This window comes from Oreochromis niloticus, linkage group LG22 (genome assembly GCF_001858045.2).
Source record: "Oreochromis niloticus isolate F11D_XX linkage group LG22, O_niloticus_UMD_NMBU, whole genome shotgun sequence".
In the NCBI taxonomy this organism is placed as follows: domain Eukaryota; kingdom Metazoa; phylum Chordata; class Actinopteri; order Cichliformes; family Cichlidae; genus Oreochromis; species Oreochromis niloticus.
In genome coordinates this window covers 29,302,242-29,324,087 of record NC_031985.2, presented here as the reverse complement: position 1 = coordinate 29,324,087, position 21,846 = coordinate 29,302,242, and the positions used below count along the sequence as shown (strand labels likewise).

General features: G+C 38.8%; 2 protein-coding genes across 2 annotated transcripts; both read right to left on the bottom strand.

The window, feature by feature from the left end:
* Positions 1-13,453: 13,453 nt before the first annotated feature.
* On the bottom strand, positions 13,454-19,406 carry LOC106097823 (uncharacterized). Its single transcript, XM_019355452.2, has 5 exons — positions 18,000-19,406; positions 17,762-17,914; positions 17,643-17,690; positions 15,386-15,484; positions 13,454-14,094 (listed from the first exon to the last, which is right to left on the bottom strand). Exons 1-5 carry the CDS (start codon positions 19,267-19,269, stop codon positions 13,862-13,864), a joined length of 1,803 nt encoding a protein of 600 aa, XP_019210997.1. The 5' UTR covers positions 19,270-19,406; the 3' UTR covers positions 13,454-13,861.
* Positions 19,407-19,411: 5 nt separating this feature from the next.
* Positions 19,412-20,985, bottom strand: LOC109200054 (uncharacterized). Its single transcript, XM_019355443.2, has 3 exons — positions 20,748-20,985; positions 20,107-20,177; positions 19,412-20,026 (listed from the first exon to the last, which is right to left on the bottom strand). The coding sequence occupies exons 1-3, from the start codon at positions 20,821-20,823 to the stop codon at positions 19,412-19,414; spliced, it is 762 nt and encodes a 253-aa protein (XP_019210988.1). The 5' UTR covers positions 20,824-20,985.
* Between the last annotated feature and the right edge of the window lie 861 nt (positions 20,986-21,846).

Genomic DNA, 21,846 nt, shown 5'->3' with positions numbered 1-21,846 from the left:
CGCTAGCAGCATGAGTCTGAAGTGCTGTACTGTATGTTTGTAAGTTTTCTCCCCAATAAACTCCACAATCATCGTCAAACGCAACCACAGGTGCATCTGTTTTCATTCTATAATACTGGACTTACTTTTCTACGAAGGTTTGAACTTTTAGAGTGTTTAAACAACAGAGAAAAGTGTGAAAATGTTCATGCCTGTCTGAGAAAAGTGTATAAAGTGTGTAGTGATGGGCTACCTCGAGAAATGAACTTTTTTTTTTAAACAACTCGATGGACAATTTCAAGGCCTCATCTGGCTATCAATAGTGATGGGTTAACGGCCTCAACAGATGAGGAGGGAAAAGATGTCAGTGGCCTCAACCTGAAAAACCTATTCTGGGGTTGTCTGATTGTTCTCCTTCTAGTGCACCTGCTGTTAATTTCATTAACACTACAGCAGCTGAAACTAATTAACAACCGCCTCTGCTACTTAACTGGCCAGATCAAAATCCCAGAAGGTTAACTGATTTGATGCTAAAAAAAAATTAAAGCAACCCTTTAAAGCAGAGTAGTGTAGTTTTTACACCTCTATATCCACTCATGAAAGACAAGTGTCTCTAGTTTTGGAACATTGGTTGTGGAAAATGAATAAACAATTTTTGAATTGCTTTATATTTAGACTTTGATTTATTTCCACTGTCAAATTGTTCCACAGTTTTATTCCACACACAGAAACACAAAAACCTTTCCTGGTAGTACACACATTATAATAATAATCTCCTTTTCCGTGTGATGTGGTGGAATTTTTTTCCATGTTTTTATTTTGTAATCTCATCAACACCTGCTCAGTCACTCAGTATAAAATGGGGAGGGGGTCAAAATGCTTCAATTGTAGAGGAAGGCACAGTGTAGCATTGTGTACAGAAAGTTACTGCATTTTTCTCACCATAACACCGGATTATAAGGTGCATTAAGCAAAACAAAAAAGTCAGATATGTTTAACTTTACTCTTGCTTCCTCCACTTCCCTACCATTGATTCATTAATGTTGAATTCTCTCGCAGCTGCTCTGTTTGCATGTTGTTGCAGTATATTACTTACTAACCTCATACTGTGGATGGGTTATCTCAGTTGTTCTCCTGACTGAAGTTTGGTCCATTTACAGCATCCAGCCATGCGATTGCATTTGCCCCTAACCATTGGGAACCCTTTCGTTAACTTTTATTGAGTGGAAAAAATTTAGCATTCATCCTACAGCTTTACTGTACTCATGTTATCCTAACATAGCTGTGTCGCTAGCAATCACGTAGCACATCATTATGTACCAGCAAGTCCAACCTCAGTAACCCTACAAATGTCTCTGCTGTTTAGTTTTCTGTTTTCATCTATGTTGGAAGTGACAGCAGAGCTATTCGTTTTAATTTTTTCAGAAATCTCTCAGTCAGAACATGTTATACAGTTTAGGTAACTAGCGAGCTAATGTCCTGCTAACTTCTAACTCTGTTAAATTAAATATTTTCTGATTTCAGATTTTTGAGTACCGTGTACCACATAAAATCGGTTTGAGGTCAGTAAGCACAAACAGAATTCATAAATAAGGCGCACCGGATTATAAGACGGACTGTCAATTTCTGAAAAAATTAAAGGATTTTAAGTTCACCTTTTAGTCCAAAAAATACGGTAGAGTGAAAAAAAAGCTCTCATATGTTGAGGCAAACCAAAAAGTGGGAAAGAGAGAAGACAAACGGCAAGACGCAGCAAAAAGCAAAAGACACCAACAAAGGCTATGTTCACACTGCAGGTCTTAATGCTCAATTCCGATTTTTTGATCAAATCCAATTTTTTTTGTCTGCTTGTTCACACTACAAATAAAATGTGACAGCAAACGCGCTCTAGTGTGAACCCTCAAAGCGGCCCGCATGCGCAAATGAAGACGTCACACACAATGCGTTCTGTTTAGACAGACCAAACAATATTGTTTGACTGTTGGCCCTTAATATAAAGACTTGTTTCGGACTTTACGTTCCCCAATTTTGCTTTAAGTCATAAAGTTATTTTGTTATTTACAAATGGCCTAATAATTATCCTTATTGCTGTTTTAGAGAGGAGCGGTGCTTCAAAGGATAGATTTCTGTCAGAATCTGCAGATTATACAGTATAAACAAAATGTTCACGTTTCTCCAATGCTGTCTTCCCAACAGTTTCACTGACATCTACACGGGATGGCCAGGAAGCGTTCGCGACGTCTTCTCGGGCGCTGATAATTGGCGTCTGTCTTGTGTCAGTGACGTAAAAGATGCATTTAATGCGACATGACCATTCAAACAGCAGTCGCTTTCTAAAACATCAGATATGTATCGGATTCAGTACCGCATACGAAGGTGACCCAAATCGGATTTGAAAATATCGGATTGTGCCGTTCACAGTCATACCATGATTGGATTTGATGTGCTTTCGCCTGCAGTGTGAACGTAGCCAAAATTCCAGGACAAAAAAAAAGTGAAATGAGGAAGATAAAGTTTGTGAATATTGTGGCAGGAGTGATGAATGTGGAGACAAAATAGGTTGTTTGTACAGGCACATTTTTACAACCAATATTTATGTTTTAAAATTAAGCGGATTCTAACAGACTCCAAGCAAGGTTGCATGAATAATAATAATAAAGATTGCCAAATTAATTATCTTGCTTTTGCTTTATACCGCTGAAAGGTACTGATAACTTAGTGGAATACTTTGGTTTTGGAGAAAAAAGAGTGGACAAGACACTGAAGAGTTCACAGAAGATGTACTGTAAGAGCTTATCCTTCACCCAAGTGAACGTAAAAATTTTATCACCACTATTTGCATCTCTCAAGCAGGCAAGAATTGAATTAAATGCTGCAGAAACTCCATGTCCACTTCTGTTCATAAAGTTGGGAGAATCATGATCATTACCGCCTGCTGAAGTGTGAATATGCAGCTGGTGCAATGATGACCTTGTTTTAAACAAAAGAAAAAGAGGAGAAGCCACACACTGGTGGAACCATTAAGGTGAGAATTAGGTGTGACACATTTTGCTTCAGTGATGAAGAGAAATACCTCCCCTCACCAGTCATGTCACTTTTTGTTTGGAAAAGACTGACTGTAAGAAGAGGGACCAAGACCACTGTGCTGAAGTTGAAAGTCTGAACCGCTCATTAAAAAAGCCAAAGAGCGAGCATGACCAGCATCAGTGTGGGCTGAGGAGACCAAGGAAAAAAAAAAAGATGTTTAAGGAAAAAACGATCTGAAGAAATGCAATTTGATTGAAAGGGCAAGAGGTTTTCCATTTTTACTGAGTATGTGCTTACTGCTGTACTGACAGAATAGAGACAAGAATGCATTCCTGGCCAAAGATGACAAATGTAAGCTGTCACGTGTACGTGATTGATTTGAGTTTTTAACTCTGGTTTTACCGCACTTAACTTTTATCCCTTCCCATTGTAAATGCCACCTTTTTTTAGGAAAAGGAGGGAGAATGACAAGTACTGTTGAACAACACAAAGTCTCCAGCATTTTGATGCAGCAACACATCACAATGCTACAGAAAGGATCAACATGGCGGGTGATCAAATATCCTCGTGTTGGTGTTGTTCCCACGTCATCATAATTAATGTTGCTCCAGGCTAAGCATTGCAAGTAACCAATCACAATGTTGTGGTGTCATAGTTTTGCGACTGAGAGGAATAGAAATATTTTCCTGCTATTATTTGCTGCTATTTTATAATCATCATTACCATTTCATGTGATGTTGCATTCAGATGCATTCAGATGTTCAAATATATTGGTGTTATATTAGTCTTTATTACAGGTCCAAAGAAGAACCATTTTAAATGGTTCTGTTGAATCTATAATTTAAATGTTATTAATGCTTTTATGATCTCTGTGTAGAGGGCAGAGACAGGAAAATACTCTCTGTGCCAAAATGAGACAGGAAACGAAACGCGTCTGCAGAGCATGTTTTGCAGAAGTGAAACCGAAAGCAGAGTGAGTGCAAGCCAAAGAGCAGGGTGTTATGCATGTATCGGTGATTAACACACACTTAGTTAGAGGAATCACTGATAGGGGAAAGTTCAAGTTGCTTAAGTTAAGGTCAACTAAGGTTCAGAAAAGCAGATGCAAACTCTGCACGTACAGACAGACAAATAGTGAGAGGTCATGACACGTACGCAGTACACAGCATGCACGCGCCCTCGCACGTGTACGCACACACACATACACACCATGGTAGATCTATTTTGGTAGGGCAAATGCAGAAGTGTGCCGAAGTACTTAGAGGAAGTGCACCAGACGAGCGACAGCGAAGAGGGGAAGCACCGACCCGAAGACAATGTTCTTTAGAGCTATGTTAAAGGTCATGGAACATTTTGTGGTTTGGATTGACGTAAGCTGTACTATTGTCTATTTTGGTAAAAGAGGGGGGCTTTGTTATTGTACCCATATAAAACCTTGTCTCATGATTGTAAGTTCAGTTCGACGCTGAAATCTGCACAGCGGTCGGACTCACACATGTGTTTATTAAAATACTGTCTAATTGCACACGCCTGGATCTGTGGTTATTTATGGATTCTTCTCTCAACATTGAACCTTAACATTTGGGGGCTCGTTCCGGTGAAGAGAGGGAATTAATTTTGGTGTAGATGGAGAGATCCAGGGTCGGTGGTGATTGGATGGGCAGATAGGAGTCAGTGGTCTGAAGTGAGTGGACATAAGCCGGCTTAAACAAAGGTAAGGCACATACCTGTTGAATTTTCCAAAATGTGCTAGATTGGACATGTCAAATTAAAGTCTACTCACTGAAAATTACTGGTGAATGTCTGTTTTTTAATTTTGGTGAAGTTTTCATGAAGTTTACCGGTTGAAGTAATGATAATGAAATGGAAGTTTATAAGTGACAGTACTGAGTTAATGAGAATAAAGGAATGAAGAGAGTTAAGGCAGTTGGACTGCGAAGTGAACTTAGAATGATAGGGAATTTGGTCATTGTGTGGGGTGAAGCCCCGTTGGTCATTTGATCTACGTGTGATGGTCAGTTCGTGGGTTCAAGTCCCTTTATGTCCACAACGGGAGATCTGCCTCAATCTTAATCCTGATCCGGGTGTAGATTGTTGTTTCAAATTATTATAAATTTTTCTAGGACGACAGCGGCGTCTGTTAAGAAGCGCATTTTCTCCTTGGTAACGCTTGCACCTGGGCAGGACGCTGACCCTTGGCCTACCCTGAAGAGTAGGGATAGTACCGTCGACAGCGGGAGAGAACTTGGGAACCTCTGAAATTGCTAGGAGTTAGAGTCTCCTATTTTTGCGCTTATTGGGTATGCTGGCAAATTAAGTTAGGTTTAGAGATCTGGACAGGACAGTCTGGGACCGCCCTGGTGAATTGAGCACAAAAAGTCTGGGACTGATCGGTTGGAGCCGTTATGTTCTATTATCAAAATTACATAGGAGTTGAAAAGGCCTAAAAAATCTGTGCAGTTGTAATTAAAGACGTCTGTAATATAAAATATGAGATCTATGAGTAGGATCAATCTCTGTGTCAGTAATACACAGCCGGATGTGCACTGATGGTGTGTAAATGCAAATGAGCCGCGGAGACGCGCAGAGAGGGTGGTTTCAATTTCGACAGAATTGAGCTTTTTGCTAAATGCCTGTATATAAGAGCTTATTATGAGAGTGTAAATACAGTTTGAATATATTAGTGTGGATGCATAGTAAATGACTGAATTTTGATAGATGTATATTTCGTGAGCCATAAATGTTGGTGTGTTTTATTTTTCAGTTATGTGTGTGTGGGGAGAAGCTGCGAGACGATGAGAGGTTTCAGTTTTCTTTTTCTTTTTCTTTTGACTTGCTCTTTCTGATCATGGAAGGCATGTCCAAAATACTCGTATGAAAGCGTATTTTGTGTGATTTTAACTGTGTGAAGGCTGTCAGTATGTGATTTGAGTGACTCTGCATGATTTGTCTGAGTGAGTGGAAAATGGAAGTTTGAGAGAGAGAAGGCAGTGTGTGTGAGACGAGTCATGGCGTCTGAAAGAGGTTAGAATATTTAAAAGTGTGTGTGAGAGGAAGGTGTGTGTGACTGATGATGTCAGGGGAGCACCCAGAGAAATAGACAGAGTTAAATTCTAAGAAGATGAAGCGGATGCATGTTTTAAGAAAAAGTAATAAAGTAATAAAATTATATTAATTACAGGTTTTAGAAAAGAGACAGACTGAGAGAAATAAATACATGAACTAACAATTACATTAATGAATTGAAAACGCACGTACACAAACTGTTACATGTGAAATTATGGTTGGAAAGTTTAAGAAAGAAAGCAGTTTACACTCCTTTAATTTCCAGAACCAGTGTGTCCCCTAGGCCTGATAACACCCTTGCCCAGTTGGCCCCTGTAGTAGGCGGGCATGGAAGGCTGGACAGCCCATGACGGGTAAGATCCCACCTCGAAACCCTGGGACAACCTAAGGCAAGGCGCAGTCACGATTGCTTGAACCTAAGTCCCGGAGTGACCGTGGAGTCACTGGAGGAGACGGGATTTAACAGGTAAGGCCACTGGGCACAGGCGAGGGGAAATGTCATTAACAAGGAACCAGAGAGAGAAAACACACCCTGTCAAAGGAGTTTGAAACACTGCAAAAGAAACATTTACAAGATCACAAAGATCATAAAGAAACATTTATAAAAATCACACATACAAACAGAAAATGCACTAACCATACAGAGATAAGCTCATGAAGAGTAATGCATAGATAGTGATTAAAACTTGGCTAAGAACACAAACATATGTAATTAAATCAGCCTGGTAATTTCATGAGGGTTAAAATGGTGTGAATGTTGAAGAAAATACACTTAAAACATACTTGGATAAAATAGAGTTGTTGTGGAATAACTCAAACGAAGCTGTATGACAAGGGAGTGAGTTATGAAAAAAAAAAAAAAACAAAAACAAAAGAAAAGTGTCTATAAGAGTGACTCAGGAGTGCTCTTGCACTGATTTATCAAAGTAAGTGATTAGTATAGAAAGAAAATGAAAATAATTCAATAATGTGATAAGGTTTAAACATGTATTCCTCTTGTTAAGTTGGCTGTTGAGCTGTGGGTTTATGCAAATTAGCTGGAGTGAGTGAGTGACAAAGACACTTCCTGTGTGCGTGTGTGTCGGAGGCTTTCAGTTCAAGAGAGATCGGGGCTGAGGAAGAGTATTTGGCGAAATATAATGGTAAAGTATCAGGATAGTTGATTACGGTGGTCAGGCCTGTTCAGAGGGGCAGATTTGGACAGGAAATTTATAATTTAAGGATGATATGTGGTTGAAATTGGTTTTTATCTTGTGCTGAATGAACACATGGTAAAGTGAGGAAGGGAGACATTGTGCAAACGGTCTTTGATCTTTTGACGAGGTTTTCGGTGTGTTGAACGGGTGAAATTTAAGATTGTTTCAGATTTTTGAGGCTGTTGTTTTATTTCAAGAGAGGGAGTTTGATTGGACCTGGATAGGTCTGAGAGGGGCCCAGAGAAAAATTTTTGTAGTAGTAAGTGCACTCAGGAAAAACCTGTCAGGTGATTTTGTTTGGTACTTTGATGAGCTAATAATCAGCTCTCTTTTTCATTTTTGTTCTAAGCAGGCCTGGAAGAGAGTGAACGGACGGCGCTGACAAAATTACCAAGTACGAAAATCAGGTGGGCTTTACAGAATTATAATTGATTACAATCAGAGACTGATTGGCGGCAAGTCTCTGTCTAAAAACGGATTGTATCGATTCAATCCAGTCAAAAGTATAGAGAACTATTTTCCTAAAAAGGAAAACGAAATAAAACAAATGATTGAGCTCATTTTGCTGATGTGGAGCATCTGATGACGTGCGCGGAGGGCTGCAGATCAGCAAAAATATCATGTGTGGATGCATGTGAGTGAATGTGAGTGACTGGACTAAGGTGGGAATGAATAAATGTGGACGGATTTATCATGTGAGGAAAAGAAAGGGGATGCTTTGTTTTGCTTTTGCCATACGCAGGACAAGTGGGAGACTTAAATCTGGGGATGCTGATGTTCCTTTGAGTGAATTTCTGTTTTATTGATTTGGGTTAGACCATATTACTACATTATAAAATGCTAAAAGGGAAACATTGATGTAACTTAAGTTACCATTAACTGAGGTAACACATGATTAATAACTGTTCTGTTTAAGTTTATTTTGTGTCATGACACAGATTGGATCATATAGGGGGAGAGTTGAGTAAAGGTTTTGTTTTCAGGAAATTCCAAGGATCCAGACTTTGCATGGAGCAACGAGTTGAAGGAGATTTGACATGATGATTAAATTGATTTTGTTCCTTAAACACAGGTTTTCAGGGCTGGAGCAAAACACCGGAGAGGAGAATTGCTGAGCTGTTCTGAGAAATGAAATGACTAACCTTTTTTCCTTTTGATTTGTTAAGCTTGGGTGGAGCATGTTGAGTTTTTTGCCACATGAGATGTGTCAAAAAAAGAGAGGGATTTAAGATTTAATTTGTTTAATTTGAAAGGGGTTTTACTAGGATTCTATAATGATTGGGGTTGTTTGATAATCTAGATATAGTAAAACTGAGGACTTGTTAAAAGAAAGGATTAAAATGAACTGAATTAGGTTTAGAAGATAAATTGCTGGTGTTAATAAGAAGTTGTACACCAAATTTAAAGGGGAAACTGTGGGAATAAAGGATATGCTTTGGGGAAAATAGTGAACATTTGATGAGTAGAAAATGTGGGATTTCTTTTTGATTTTTAGGATAAGTTGTCACAGTGACATAATGCTAGAATGTTGTTATAATGTAGGCTTTAGAAACAGATAGTAAATAGATTTATTTTTAGGGTAGAGGAGAGCTTTTTATGAGGATGTTAAAAGTGTTATGGACTCAAATGAATAATATTGGAGATTATATATGTAGAAATGATTTTTTCTTACACATTGCAATCGTGCTCATTAACAGAGTTGATGGTTCGGTCCATTTGAAGGTCATAAGCTTCGATGAGCGTTATGTCTCAGTCGATATATTGTAGGGGACTTGGAGCAACAGAAGGATAAACAGCATTCACGCTTACGAACACATATGGTTTAAACATAGGTGAGGCCTAGGGCCTGAAATTCCTTTAGCTTTTAACTGAATTTGAGTTGGCCCGGTAACAAGTGACACAAAAGAGGAACTGAATAGGAGTTTCGGTGGTAACTAAATGGGGTGACATGTAAAATATTGAGATAACAGATGCAGCTCTAACTTAGTCCTCTTATATAAAAAGCAGTTACAGAAATACAGAAAACAGAAGCAAAGGGAGAAAGCTTATATATTTTGGTTAAGTCTGATAAAGTTTAAGTTAGAAGGAGTCATTACATTAAAAGCAGCAAAATGAAATAAAATGATAGATTCAAACAGGTTATCACCCAGGAAATGGGAGTTCAAAATACTGTTAGAGTTCAGCTTTTAGCTATGATGAAGTTTATCTAGGAGCAATTAACTAGGTGCTTACACTTAGTGATTAAAATGGTTGTTTTTTCTTTGATCCTTGAGTAGAATAAGTGTTTAGGATTTTTCTTGTGAAAGGTGACTTTAGATGAGAGGTAGGCCCTTGCAGCAGTGACAGTTTTGTGCACAGGATGTTGATGATCAGATAAGGAGCAGAGAGGAAGCACATGCAGAGACATGCTTCCTTTGATCCTCTTAAAGACAACGCTTTCAGACCTTTTCAGGTTCATAAATGCTGAGTAATGTTGAATGAGATATGAAAATAAATGTCGAAAAACCAAATACGTAATTAGGTTCATGTTTTGAGTAACATTAGGTTGAGTAACATTAGGTTTGAATAAAGAAGACAACTGAGGGACATAAGGCAGGGAAGCCGTACTAGGGAGAAAGTGTTTTGTTTCCTTTGCAGGTGGCCAGATTTCCACTAGAGTGGGACCCAGAAGAGGAGCAGAGACCACTTAAGCATGAAGTGTTCTCAAGTGGGAGCGGGCATTTTATAACTAAGACCACCTAGATGACATGAGGTTGTCTGATTTGTTAAGTCACAGGATGCCAAGAGAGGGTCAGAGCTAAGAACAGTGATCCTAAATGTCCATGACGTCAGGGGTGGACAGGGAAACAGTTGAATGGGCCAAGGAGTGACCCAACATAATGTATGGCGACCTCTGGTGTGCCAGAGGTCGAGAGTGGGGGTGAGAGGAATAGAAATATTTTCCTGCTATTATTTGCTGCTATTTTATAATCATCATTACCATTTCATGTGATGTTGCATTCAGATGCATTCAGATGTTCAAATATATTGGTGTTATATTAGTCTTTATTACAGGTCCAAAGAAGAACCATTTTTATAATTTAAATGTTATTAATGCTTTTATGATCTCTGTGTAGAGGGCAGAGACAGGAAAATACTCTCTGTGCCAAAATGAGACAGGAAACGAAACGCGTCTGCAGAGCATGTTTTGCAGAAGTGAAACCGAAAGCAGAGTGAGTGCAAGCCAAAGAGCAGGGTGTTATGCATGTATCGGTGATTAACACACACTTAGTTAGAGGAATCACTGATAGGGGAAAGTTCAAGTTGCTTAAGTTAAGGTCAACTAAGGTTCAGAAAAGCAGATGCAAACTCTGCACGTACAGACAGACAAATAGTGAGAGGTCATGACACGTACGCAGTACACAGCATGCACGCGCCCTCGCACGTGTACGCACACACACATACACACCATGGTAGATCTATTTTGGTAGGGCAAATGCAGAAGTGTGCCGAAGTACTTAGAGGAAGTGCACCAGACGAGCGACAGCGAAGAGGGGAAGCACCGACCCGAAGACAATGTTCTTTAGAGCTATGTTAAAGGTCATGGAACATTTTGTGGTTTGGATTGACGTAAGCTGTACTATTGTCTATTTTGGTAAAAGAGGGGGGCTTTGTTATTGTACCCATATAAAACCTTGTCTCATGATTGTAAGTTCAGTTCGACGCTGAAATCTGCACAGCGGTCGGACTCACACATGTGTTTATTAAAATACTGTCTAATTGCACACGCCTGGATCTGTGGTTATTTATGGATTCTTCTCTCAACATTGAACCTTAACAGCGACTTTGGGGAAAAACCCCAAAAAACGCCTTAAAGAATTACTTCACTTGCGAGATCTCCACTAGATACAGCAATTTGAATTCTCTACCCTTAGGAAGGTTGCACATTTTAGGATACTTTATTGATATTACTTGAAACTTCAACAGTAAGCATTATACATATTTTCTTTAGAAAACTGGAATTTCATATATGAATTCATCATTTGACCTCCTGTTTGTTTGCTAGTGATAGGCTACTTGATGACAGTATTAGTGTCACGGTTCTGGGTCAATTTTGACCCAGCTTTTTGTGTTTCTGTTTTGTTTTTCTAAATTTATGATTTGTTTGGGATTTTGAGTGTTCATACTTTGGTTTGATTTTGTATTTGGTATTGTATTCTGATTATTGTTCTTTCTTGACTATTATTAGAATTCTATGTTTCTATTTATTCGTGTTTAAGGATTGTTCTTCGGTTGGTCTCATGTTTAGTATAGTTTGAGTTCCATGTGTTATATTCTTTGTCTGCCTTTTGCTGTGAAGTCTGCGTCTTTGTGATTTGTTTCATGCTTCCTGTCTTATTTTGATAGTCCCTGTCTGTTGTCAGTGTGTTCAGTTTTGCTTCTCCCCTGTCTCGTTAGTCTAATTTTGCCCAGCTGTGTCTCCCTCCTGTTGCCCATTCCCTGATTACTCCTCTGTGTGTATATAAGCCCTGTGTTTTCCTGTTGCTCCCTGTCGTGTCGTACCCTCAACTTGCTCTGTTTCTTATGTCCAGTCCTTCAGCACCTGTTTAGAGTCTTGTTTTGGTTTTTGCTTTGTTTTTATGAGTTTTATTTTATGAAGAGTTTATCCAGCAATAAAGCTGCGTTTTCAGTTTAAACCCCGTCTCCAAGAGTCTTGCATTTTAGGTCCACCACTTCTGCCTGCCTGCCTGCCAGCCACACAGCCAACCATGACAATTAGCTAACCAGTGCTCTCCATACAGAGAATCTAATGTCAGTGTATTATGATCTATTATGAAAATTCAGGTAACTGTGGCTGTCATAAAAATATGATCAGGGAAAATTGCAGTAAGCTTCCCTGATCATTTTACTAGCATGAGAGAAAAAGATCTAAATAACTTAGCCTAGGGTGACCAGACGTCCTCTTTTCCCCGGACATGTCCACTTGTCACGTTCTGGGATTTTCGAGATTGATGAAAATGTATGGGCTAGTGATGTGTCGGTTGCGAACGAAACGGCTCTTAGAGCCGGATCTTTGACGTGAACGACGCGAGCCGGCTCCTTATCGCAAGCCGTGGGTTTTGGGGGGGGGGTTTTTTCTTTTTTTTTTTTTTCTTTCTCTCAACCTCTCTCTCTCTCTCTCGCACTTTTTTCCGCTTCACTTCGCACGCGAGCCTTGTGCTTTGCGCTGGGAAGAGGGGGGAGGGGTGGTAGTTACACTCTCAGTAGCATAGGATCAGCGGGAGGCAGAGACAGAGAAAGAGAGCCAGGGACAACAACGTCACATTAGAAAGGTATATTAATCATCCACAACCATTTTCAGTTGCAGATAAAGGATTCAGAAATTTTATTCATGCAGGCCAATATGACAGAGAATATGCATGTTTTTGTTTTCATATTTTAATTTGTATTTAATTGTGTTGTGGTTTGCAGTGTTTTGTGTTGTTTCACTTTACATTTGTTTAAAAGCAAAAAGCTGAAAATTTAAATAGTTAAAAGTTGAAGTGTGTGTGTGTGTGTGTGTGTGTGTGTGTGTGTGGGGTGTTTTGTGTGTTGTTTTTTTTTTGGGGTGGTTTTTTTTTTTTTTTGTATTATGATTTATTTATTACATTTTATGTGGAGTGAATAAATAAAAGTATATTTACGGTGGCCCCTAGAGACAAAGCACGTACAAAACACAACAGAAGTGCTCCAGGATGCTAGGTGCAGTGTTGAGCTTTTGTTACCTAGTGGCTACACAAGCCAGCAAGTACCAATGACCGGGTTTGGTGCGTGTGGTACAAACATTTTATTTTTATTATTTGAATATATATGAGTGCTTGTGTATAAATACACAAACAATACACATATGCTTTAAATTGTGTAATTTAAGTGATCTAGTTAAGTTAACGCTAGAAATGTGTTTTGGAGTTTGTACGTGCTTTGTCTGAAGGGGGGCCACACACACACACACACACACACACACACACACACACACACACACACACACACACACACAGGTAAAGGTGAATTGGAAGGACAATTTTTTCAAACAAGATTTTTGCAACACTAAACGGACCCCCCTTTCCGCTTGTGCTAGATAGATGAAGTGCATCTTTAAAAATCCCATTTGAGTTGTACAACACAAATCTCACTTAAATTGTGAAAAAACACACCAGAACTCAAAATATAAGAACCTGACACCATGGTGTAATAAGAGGACAACACTAATTAGGTAACTTGGCTCCTCCCCCTGACATGAACAGTAATTGTCAGGGCTAACTTTATTAACAGGACAAAGGCCATACACATACACAAACATGTATTTTGTGTGTATTAAAAGGGCAACAGGTGAATAAAAGGAACAAATTGAGTGCATTTTACAAAAACAGGATTGTTTTGTTAACAGAAATGAAAATAACTGGCAATATAAAATTATATGTCCTCTTAGATCAGATGCACTAAAACAGTGTCAACAAAATGAATTTACCAATCTTCTAATAGTAAAATTCTAAAATAAATAAATGAGAAACCAAAACATACAAAATATCTTTTGTAACTCCTCCAAGAAGTACTTTGGAGTTATGTAGACTCCTCTACATAGGATTTTCTTTTTTCTTCAACGACACGCCCCGATTCCTCACAAAATCTCTGATTTGAATAGAACGACCAGCCAGAGCAGGATCTTCTGCAGTTTTGCATTGCTGGCATTCGATAATAGTGGCCAGTTTTCCTTTTTTGATATGTTCGCCAAAATACTTCATTATCGCAGCAACCTCCGTGGGAGACCAAGGATGCTTTTTGACCCTCCTTGCATTTTCCAGAGAAGCTAGAAGCAGAAAAAAATAAATGTAAACAAACTACTTTTTAAACAATTTTTAAATTAAAGGGGACGTATTATGCTCAATTGTGTGAGTTGACATGGTTGTAGGATGCAAAAATATAATGGCGATAATCGGCTTCCTTCAAATAAGCCGAAGAATTGAGTTCTGCACACACTAGTTTTACAGCCCTGCTAAGAACAGTTAGTGTTTAGTCTACACAGCCCAAAGACGGCCTTTGCATTGTCCACGAGGACAGGTGCTGAGGCTGTGATTATGCTGGATTGTGCAAAATACACTACCTGGGACCTAAAAGAGCTCCTTTTTTAGTTGTTGAAAACCTACACTTAAGGAGTCGGGAGGCAATTCATAACCAAATATACATACAAAAGCAACAAAAAAAGTGGGTTTTGCATAATATGTCCCCTTTAAGGTGAATTTGTTGTAACAGTGTTTCTTTGGTATAAATCCTGTAATGCTGACTGTTTAAATACTTATTACAATGGATGAATACATTTATTTAAATGTAAAATTCTGAAAGGTAGCCCACATTAAGTCAGAATTCCAATAAATAGCTATGGCAAATCACTATGGATGGAGAGCATTTTATTCCACACACCGTTATACAACAAAAAACATGTATAGCATGATATTGTAATAATTTGAAATGTATAACATATACTCAAACATTTCATATATAACTGTCTGACTCAAATGTTTATTTAAAAACAAGGGTGGACCCTGCCTGACCATGAGGTGGGCCTTCAGGTTTTTTCAGTGAACATAATTTTCTTCAAGACGTTCAGGTTACAGCCCACAATTAGCCAAACCAGCCCAAATTTTCCAATATTATCCAGATTCTGCCTATGGGAATAAGATGATGTTCAGAGTATGGAGATAATGTAGAAGCCCAATGGTTGAGGAATCCTCAAAATTAAAAACCCAAATCATAATATGTTCTCATTGCTTTGTTTATTAATTGTTTTGGTGCATTGCTGTTTTGAAAATGATAAGTATTTAAATGTATTACAGATTAAAACAGGCATAAGGAAAGTAATTTAAACATTTATCCCATTACTTAATACAAGGTATTGTTCCACATTGAATGTGATTTATGTTTTACCTTACCAAGTAGGTTAATATAATTGTCTAACCAAGTTGTAGAATTATGGTACGGTCCCTGGCAGAAAGATGAGCATAGTCACCATACTGGCTTGGGTGGTGTGGATAACTGGGTTCAAAAATGCATGAAGTTTACATTTGTGCTTAAGTGACTTTTGTATGCATGTCACCATTTACCAGATTGTTTATTTGTTTTCTTCTTACTGCTTGGCTTCATCTCCTTGTTTAGTATTCTGTTGGGTTCAATGACCTTACCCGCTCCATTTTTACTTTGTGCTGAAAAACAAAACAAAACAGTAAGCATATATTTGTTGTATTAAATCTCTTATAATGTAATGTCAAATGCTCCTGAATGTGGTCAAGCAACTAATGGACCTTGAAATCTTGAATATGGTTTCTAAGATAAATCCAGAGTCGCAACTATGACTTTTAGTTTAAGGTGACACATGTGAATGTGGAATATGGCTAGAGCTATTACAGCTGATATTAAAAGATACAAGGCTGAATTTTTCTCCAAACAAGACTCCGGTGTAGTGATGGGATTTTCGGCTCTTTTTAGAGATCCGGCTCTCTCGGCTCACTAAAAAGAGCCGGCTCTTTCGGCTCCCGAACCGGCTCTTCAGGTTGTTTTGTTGCTTTCATTCATTTATTATTAACAACAATATAAAATTATGCACAAAATGAATTACTAATGTTTAAAAACGTGTTTTCTATGTATATATGTTCATTATATAAATATGCTTTTATTTATTCACTCCACATAAAATTTAAAAAATAAATTATAAAATACAAAAACCTACCATTTACAATTTAACTTTTAAAATTTAAACTTTAAATTTAAAAATACCAAGTGCTCAGCTCAGTGGGTAGACACACTGGCAGCTTCACTTATATCACACTTAACTCACTGTGTTTTATCTTCCCATCGCACTGATGAGTGGACAGTTTTCAGGTGCCCGTGCACCGGCTCTATATGATATCCTTTTCTTGCAGACTCTACACTCTGCCTATGTATTGTCAGTAAAATTTAAATGGTTCTAGATTTTGCTTCTTTTCTTGGTGTCACTCATTTTCTTTACTCCACCTTTCTAATGTGACGACATTGTCTCTTGTTGTTGCTCCCGGCTCTCTTTCTCTCTCTCTCCCTGCTGCTCTTTTCGTGTGCTACTGCTGTTGCGAGTGTAACTACCGCCCCTAGCTCCTCCCTCTGCTCAGAGGCGGGAGGGGTGCAAACGCAAGGCTCTGTTTGCGCCCCTCCCGTCTCTACTCAGCGCAAACACAAGGCTGACGTGCAGCGAAAAAAGTGAGAGAGAGGGCAAGAGAAAGTTAAAAAAAAAAAAATCCACGGCTCCCAATAAGGAGCCGGCTCGCATCGTTCACTTCAAAGAACTGGCTCTAAGAGCCATTTCGTTCGCGAACGACCCATCACTACTCCGGTGACTGGTCAACTTTCCACTCACCACTGATTTACTGTAGAAAGAGGATGAGAGCGTAGAGGGAATACTTCAGAAGCGCAAACCAGGTAAATAAAGAGTAGTAGATCAGCCCTCCACACACCAACTATTTTCATCTCTCTTGATTAATCTCATCTCCTTCTGTCTCCTGCAGGGCAGCTTCCTTTCTAACATCCTTCAACAAACCTTCCTCACTGTCCCTTGTTTGCACATGCCCAACACAACCTCAACCTGGCCAATGTAGAACAATGTAGACATTTTTTCCAACATGTGCAGTCCCAATGATATTGTTCTTCCTAATCCTATCCATTCTCTCCACCCTCAAAAAGAATCCCAGCATCTTTGCTTTCCCCAAACTCACCTCCAAGAACTGCAATCTATTAAGAACTCTGCTGCCCCCTTACTCTACTGCACTCACTCTAGAGACTATATCACCACATCCTAAAAAGAACATTACTGGCTGCACACTGACTATAGTATTGAGTGCAAACTCCTAATCAACTTTTAAGCCTTCAACAACCTCGCCCCCGCCACCCTGAGGGATTGTCTTTACTGTCACTCTCCCACAACACTGCTAACACTAACCTCCTTACCCCCATCATCAAAATCATAAATCTGAGGGTACAATCCTTTGCCACTGCTAATTGCACCCTCTGGAACTTCCTCTGCTCATTAGATTCTCTGTAGAACTTTAAATCACAGCTCAAAATCACCTGTTCAAACTAGCATTTCCTACCTGACCATCCTCCAAAACTGACCTTTCTATTCTGTTGAGCTGGTCTTTAGAAAGATCCTTGACTTTCTTTAAATTACCATTTGGACAAAGGTAACAATCACTGGAAAAATGATAGTAATGAATTATCTTTTTTTTTTTTTTTTTTTTTTTTTTTTTTTTTTACATAAAGATAGCAAAGATAGCAAAAGTGTCTAGGAAGTAGTTACAAAGGTAAAAGCTTCAATAAATGATGACAAACACATACCTGGAGGTTCCTTGACAACTTTCTTCATCATTCTAGTATCTATAGAATCTGTAATAAAGTCTATTAGTCATGTGATTTCATAAATTGAACAAAGTTGAGACTAATCACATTGTACTTACCAATCTGTGGATATACAAGATTTCCTTCATTGACCTCACGCTCCGCTCCAACCTCCTCACGCTCCGCTCCAACCTCCTCACGCTCCGCTCCAACCTCCTCACGCTCCGCTCCAACCTCACTTTCTTCACTTGAATCTGTCAACTGTAGGTTATCTAACAAAATAAAAGATTGTCTTAATGAATTATAAGGTTATAGTGCAGGAAACGTGTATAATTCTTAACCTTAACACCACTTTACCTTCGATTTCAATCTCTTCAAGTGTTTTGCCTTGAAGGCTTTTGAGAGACCCTTTCTCCATGGCAATCAGTAGTTTGGATATTTTGGCAAGCTGGGTAGTAGCCTCTGGAAGTCTATAATATTCCCGATGAACACGAATATCATGACCTAGGAAGTTGGCAACTTGGTCTAACTCGTGATTCTTGAGGTTTAAGATCTGAGACAAAGTTGCGACATGTTTGCGCAACTGCGTTGAACGTAGGTGTTCAGGGTTTTCAGCCCCACATTCAGTCGCATAAATCCTCAAACAGTCCTGTCCTCTGTAGGGAGTCAGACAATGAGGTCTGGCAAACAGGAATATGTTTTCTGCCAGAACACCACAGTCTTGTCTTTTCTCTGTCAGCCGTGTTATGGCATTCACCATGTCTGGTGAAAGTAGCACTGCAACCTTGCGTCCTCGTTTACCCCTCAATTCTACACGACTGAAGTGTTGACAAAGGTAAAGTTCAAATTTTGTCAGTCCAAATGCAACATCCTTGTGCAGGGTACTAGTGTCTCTCTCCTGGAAGCCATTCAGTGTCATCTTTGAAATTTCTCCCCCTCTTCTCCTGTTAAATAGTATTACATTTGCCATGGTAGCTTTACAAAGTTCACTGTATGATTTTGGTGAACTATGCTCTTCCAAGTCCTTCAGTGCTTGTTCTGTAGTCTTCTCCAGATGTCTATGAAGACGCTGAACATCTTCTGTGAAAGGAAGTGTGGAAGGCTTGTTGAAGTGCCGCTCGTTTAGTGTGGTTAATGCAGTATGGGAGATGAGTTCTGACCACTTTGTAGCATAAAGGGTTTTGAAACTCTGGGTTGACTTTATCAGTGCACTGTCTTCTGCCATCAGTGCTCTGCAATGTATAATATCACAGACTTTCTGCAGTGAGTGTCCCAACTTTAAAGCAAGGCTTGGAGTCGAGTAGCAGTTCTTTTCTTCATCATACCCAGACACCTTCTTAACAGCTTTGATAACCACACTGAAATTTGCAGGTCTTACAGCATCCTCAAAAGTGTGTATTGAGCATTCTTTCCGAAGTGTGAGCAGAAGTCTTCCACATTCTCGGAGTGTCTGGCGAATGTAGTCAAATTTGGTGGGATCTTTCCCATGTTTGTTAAAGAATGATTGAGTAAGCTGAAGAATAGAGAAGTCACTTCGCACAGTAGAAGTTATTTCATCATCTTTCATGACAGCTAATATCTTCCAAACACCGGGGGAAACTTGCTGACACAGAGCTGACTCACTCATACAGGCCAGGGACAAGACCTTTTTTCGTCCCCCCTCTGAATTGGCCTCCACTGGTTTTGAAGAACATTTACGAACATGTCTCCAAAGATCTCTTTTAAGATATAATGCCTCGCAATAAATGCAGTGAATATAGTCTTTTCCTTTAGGGATTTTTTGATGTGCGTCTGGTTTTTAATGATCCAATCCCACTTGCGATGACCTCCGAGTTATGTCTGTGGTTTCCCTTGTTTCGCAGCTTAGAAAGCATTTTCAAACGGTCTTTGGACTTCTTGGGAAGACTTAAAACTCGAGCAACATCTGCATGTGATTTCTCATGAGTTTTTAAATGACGTGTAAACTTTGTCTGTAGTTTTCCACAAATGTAGCAGTATGTTTTGTTTCTTAGTGAGGAGGATGTTTTTAAGGAATCTTCAGCCGTAGTATCAGAGTCATCAACAATGCCTTCAGCATCAGACTTTTCTGCTGTGGCAATAACCCCTGATACGTCGAGCTGTCTTGTGCCAATTCCATCTTCAGATATTGATTCGGCATCTTCTGAAATTCTTTGTCCTACTCTCTCTAAAAAACTTTCTAGGCGAGGTCTTTTCGTTTTGCAAGCAGATTGACTGCTGGAGATCTCAGAGTTCTGTACTTGTTTGCAACTTATATTTAAAGGCTCTGATTTGTTGTCCCATGAGCTGTCTGAGTCAGCTATAGAATCTGGCACATATTCCTCTTCTGATGAAGCCCCCTCACTTGAACTATCTTCACTAAAGACCTAATAACAATCAAAAACACAAAGTAAGACTTTGTTTACCTTACATATTTTACTGAGAAGAATTCTGCAAAAACACTTACCTCTGGAAGAGGTTCAGTGAGGTTCACCTTGTGGCTAACATAACATCTTTTGTGCCAGGACTGGTAGCAAACTAGACAGAGAAAAATTAAGTTAATAAAAGAAAGGTAGTTAAAGCTGCTTTCCCCAATTTAAAAAACAGGCTAGATGGAAGCATAAACACAGTCAAGAAGGCTCCCCCTCCCATTGGATATTATCCATAGGCCACACCCCCTGGTGTGCTTTGCTGCTAAACAGGCCAGTGCATAGTGTGGTGGAGCCATGTTAATGTAGAATTTAAGGAGTCAGGTAAGACTGTTCTATCGTTTTTCTGGACTGAGCCATGTTATTGGCTGATGGTTTTAGACAAATGCAACAGAACCACTTCATTTTTTTTTCTTTAATCTCCAAACAACATTTATAGCTATGCTTTGTTAAAATGTTGTTATGAACATGAAAAAAAATGTTAAGCTAACTTGTTTTTGCAAATTGGGTATAGCAGCTTTAATAATGACATGGTAAGTAAATATGTAAAAAGTGCAGATGTAAAAGGTTCATTATGAACATATATCATATTTACTTATGGATTAGTTTTTATAGTGTTCCTTATGGATCATATTTAAGATATTCTAATGTACCCAACCTTCCATAATTAAATAATTACCTTCACATCTCACACCACTCCATTTCAGAGGCGAAAAAGGTCCTCCACATGCAAAACATTTTTCTAAACTTGACATTTCGTCAGGGACTAGATCATGATCTCAGTCCTGTTTGGTAAAAAAAAAAACAAAAAAAAACAGTGTAATCAAAAACAAAATTCATACTTTTGTGATGTAAAATATCACAACCAAATAGTTGTTTTGGTTCCTCTTTAAAAAGGAGTTAAGGACGGAAGAAAAAAAAAAACCAGGTTCAAGTGTTACAAAAATTGATTTAATAGTTTTAGTAACTTTTGCAATGCAAAATTTAAAGGGAAAAATACCTGCTGTATATAGATCAATTTTCAAAACAATTTGTTCTTCTAGGTTTTATATTATGGTATATATTACAAAACCACAATGAAAAGAAAATTCATTGTGGACCCACAACCCCCAAAAAAGATTAGACTTACAATTTGTTCTTTCTGAAATGAGAAGATGTGTCCAAAGTTTTGACTGGGAGTGTAAAAAAGTATAATTAAATCATGAAGTCATGAATCCATCAAGACATAACGGATGGCCTTTACACAACAATGTTACATAAATGTGCTTAGCATTAACAGGAAAGAGTTTAGCGATTGTTTCGGTTGTATTTACATGCTCCTTGCTATAGTAAGCTTCATTCTTGCTCCTTGATCAGCTGAAATTCAAATATGCGATCTAACTACATCAGAGTTCATTTCAACCAAGCCAAGAACTACGTCTTTATGCAAACCAGATTTAGGGTTGGGGTTTCATACTTCTTGTTTCAAATCTCAGTCCTCCTAATGCGTGCATCTTACTTGGTCAAGATAACCAAGGACCCACATACCTCAATACTGCCTAATAACTAGCACCTCAGTCTACAACTAAAACAATCTGACACTGAAACTCCAATTTACCTTTGTTGCGTCGTTAGGAGAGGAACTGGCTGCAATCTCATCCACAGCCTGAGATGCCACCATGTTGGATTTCTAAGGAAGAAGCATGAATAATGAATGGCAGTATTTGGGTCTAGCCAAGATGAATACAGTCCTCCTAATGTCTGGACCTGTCCAGTTGAGTATTACACAGGACCCGTGT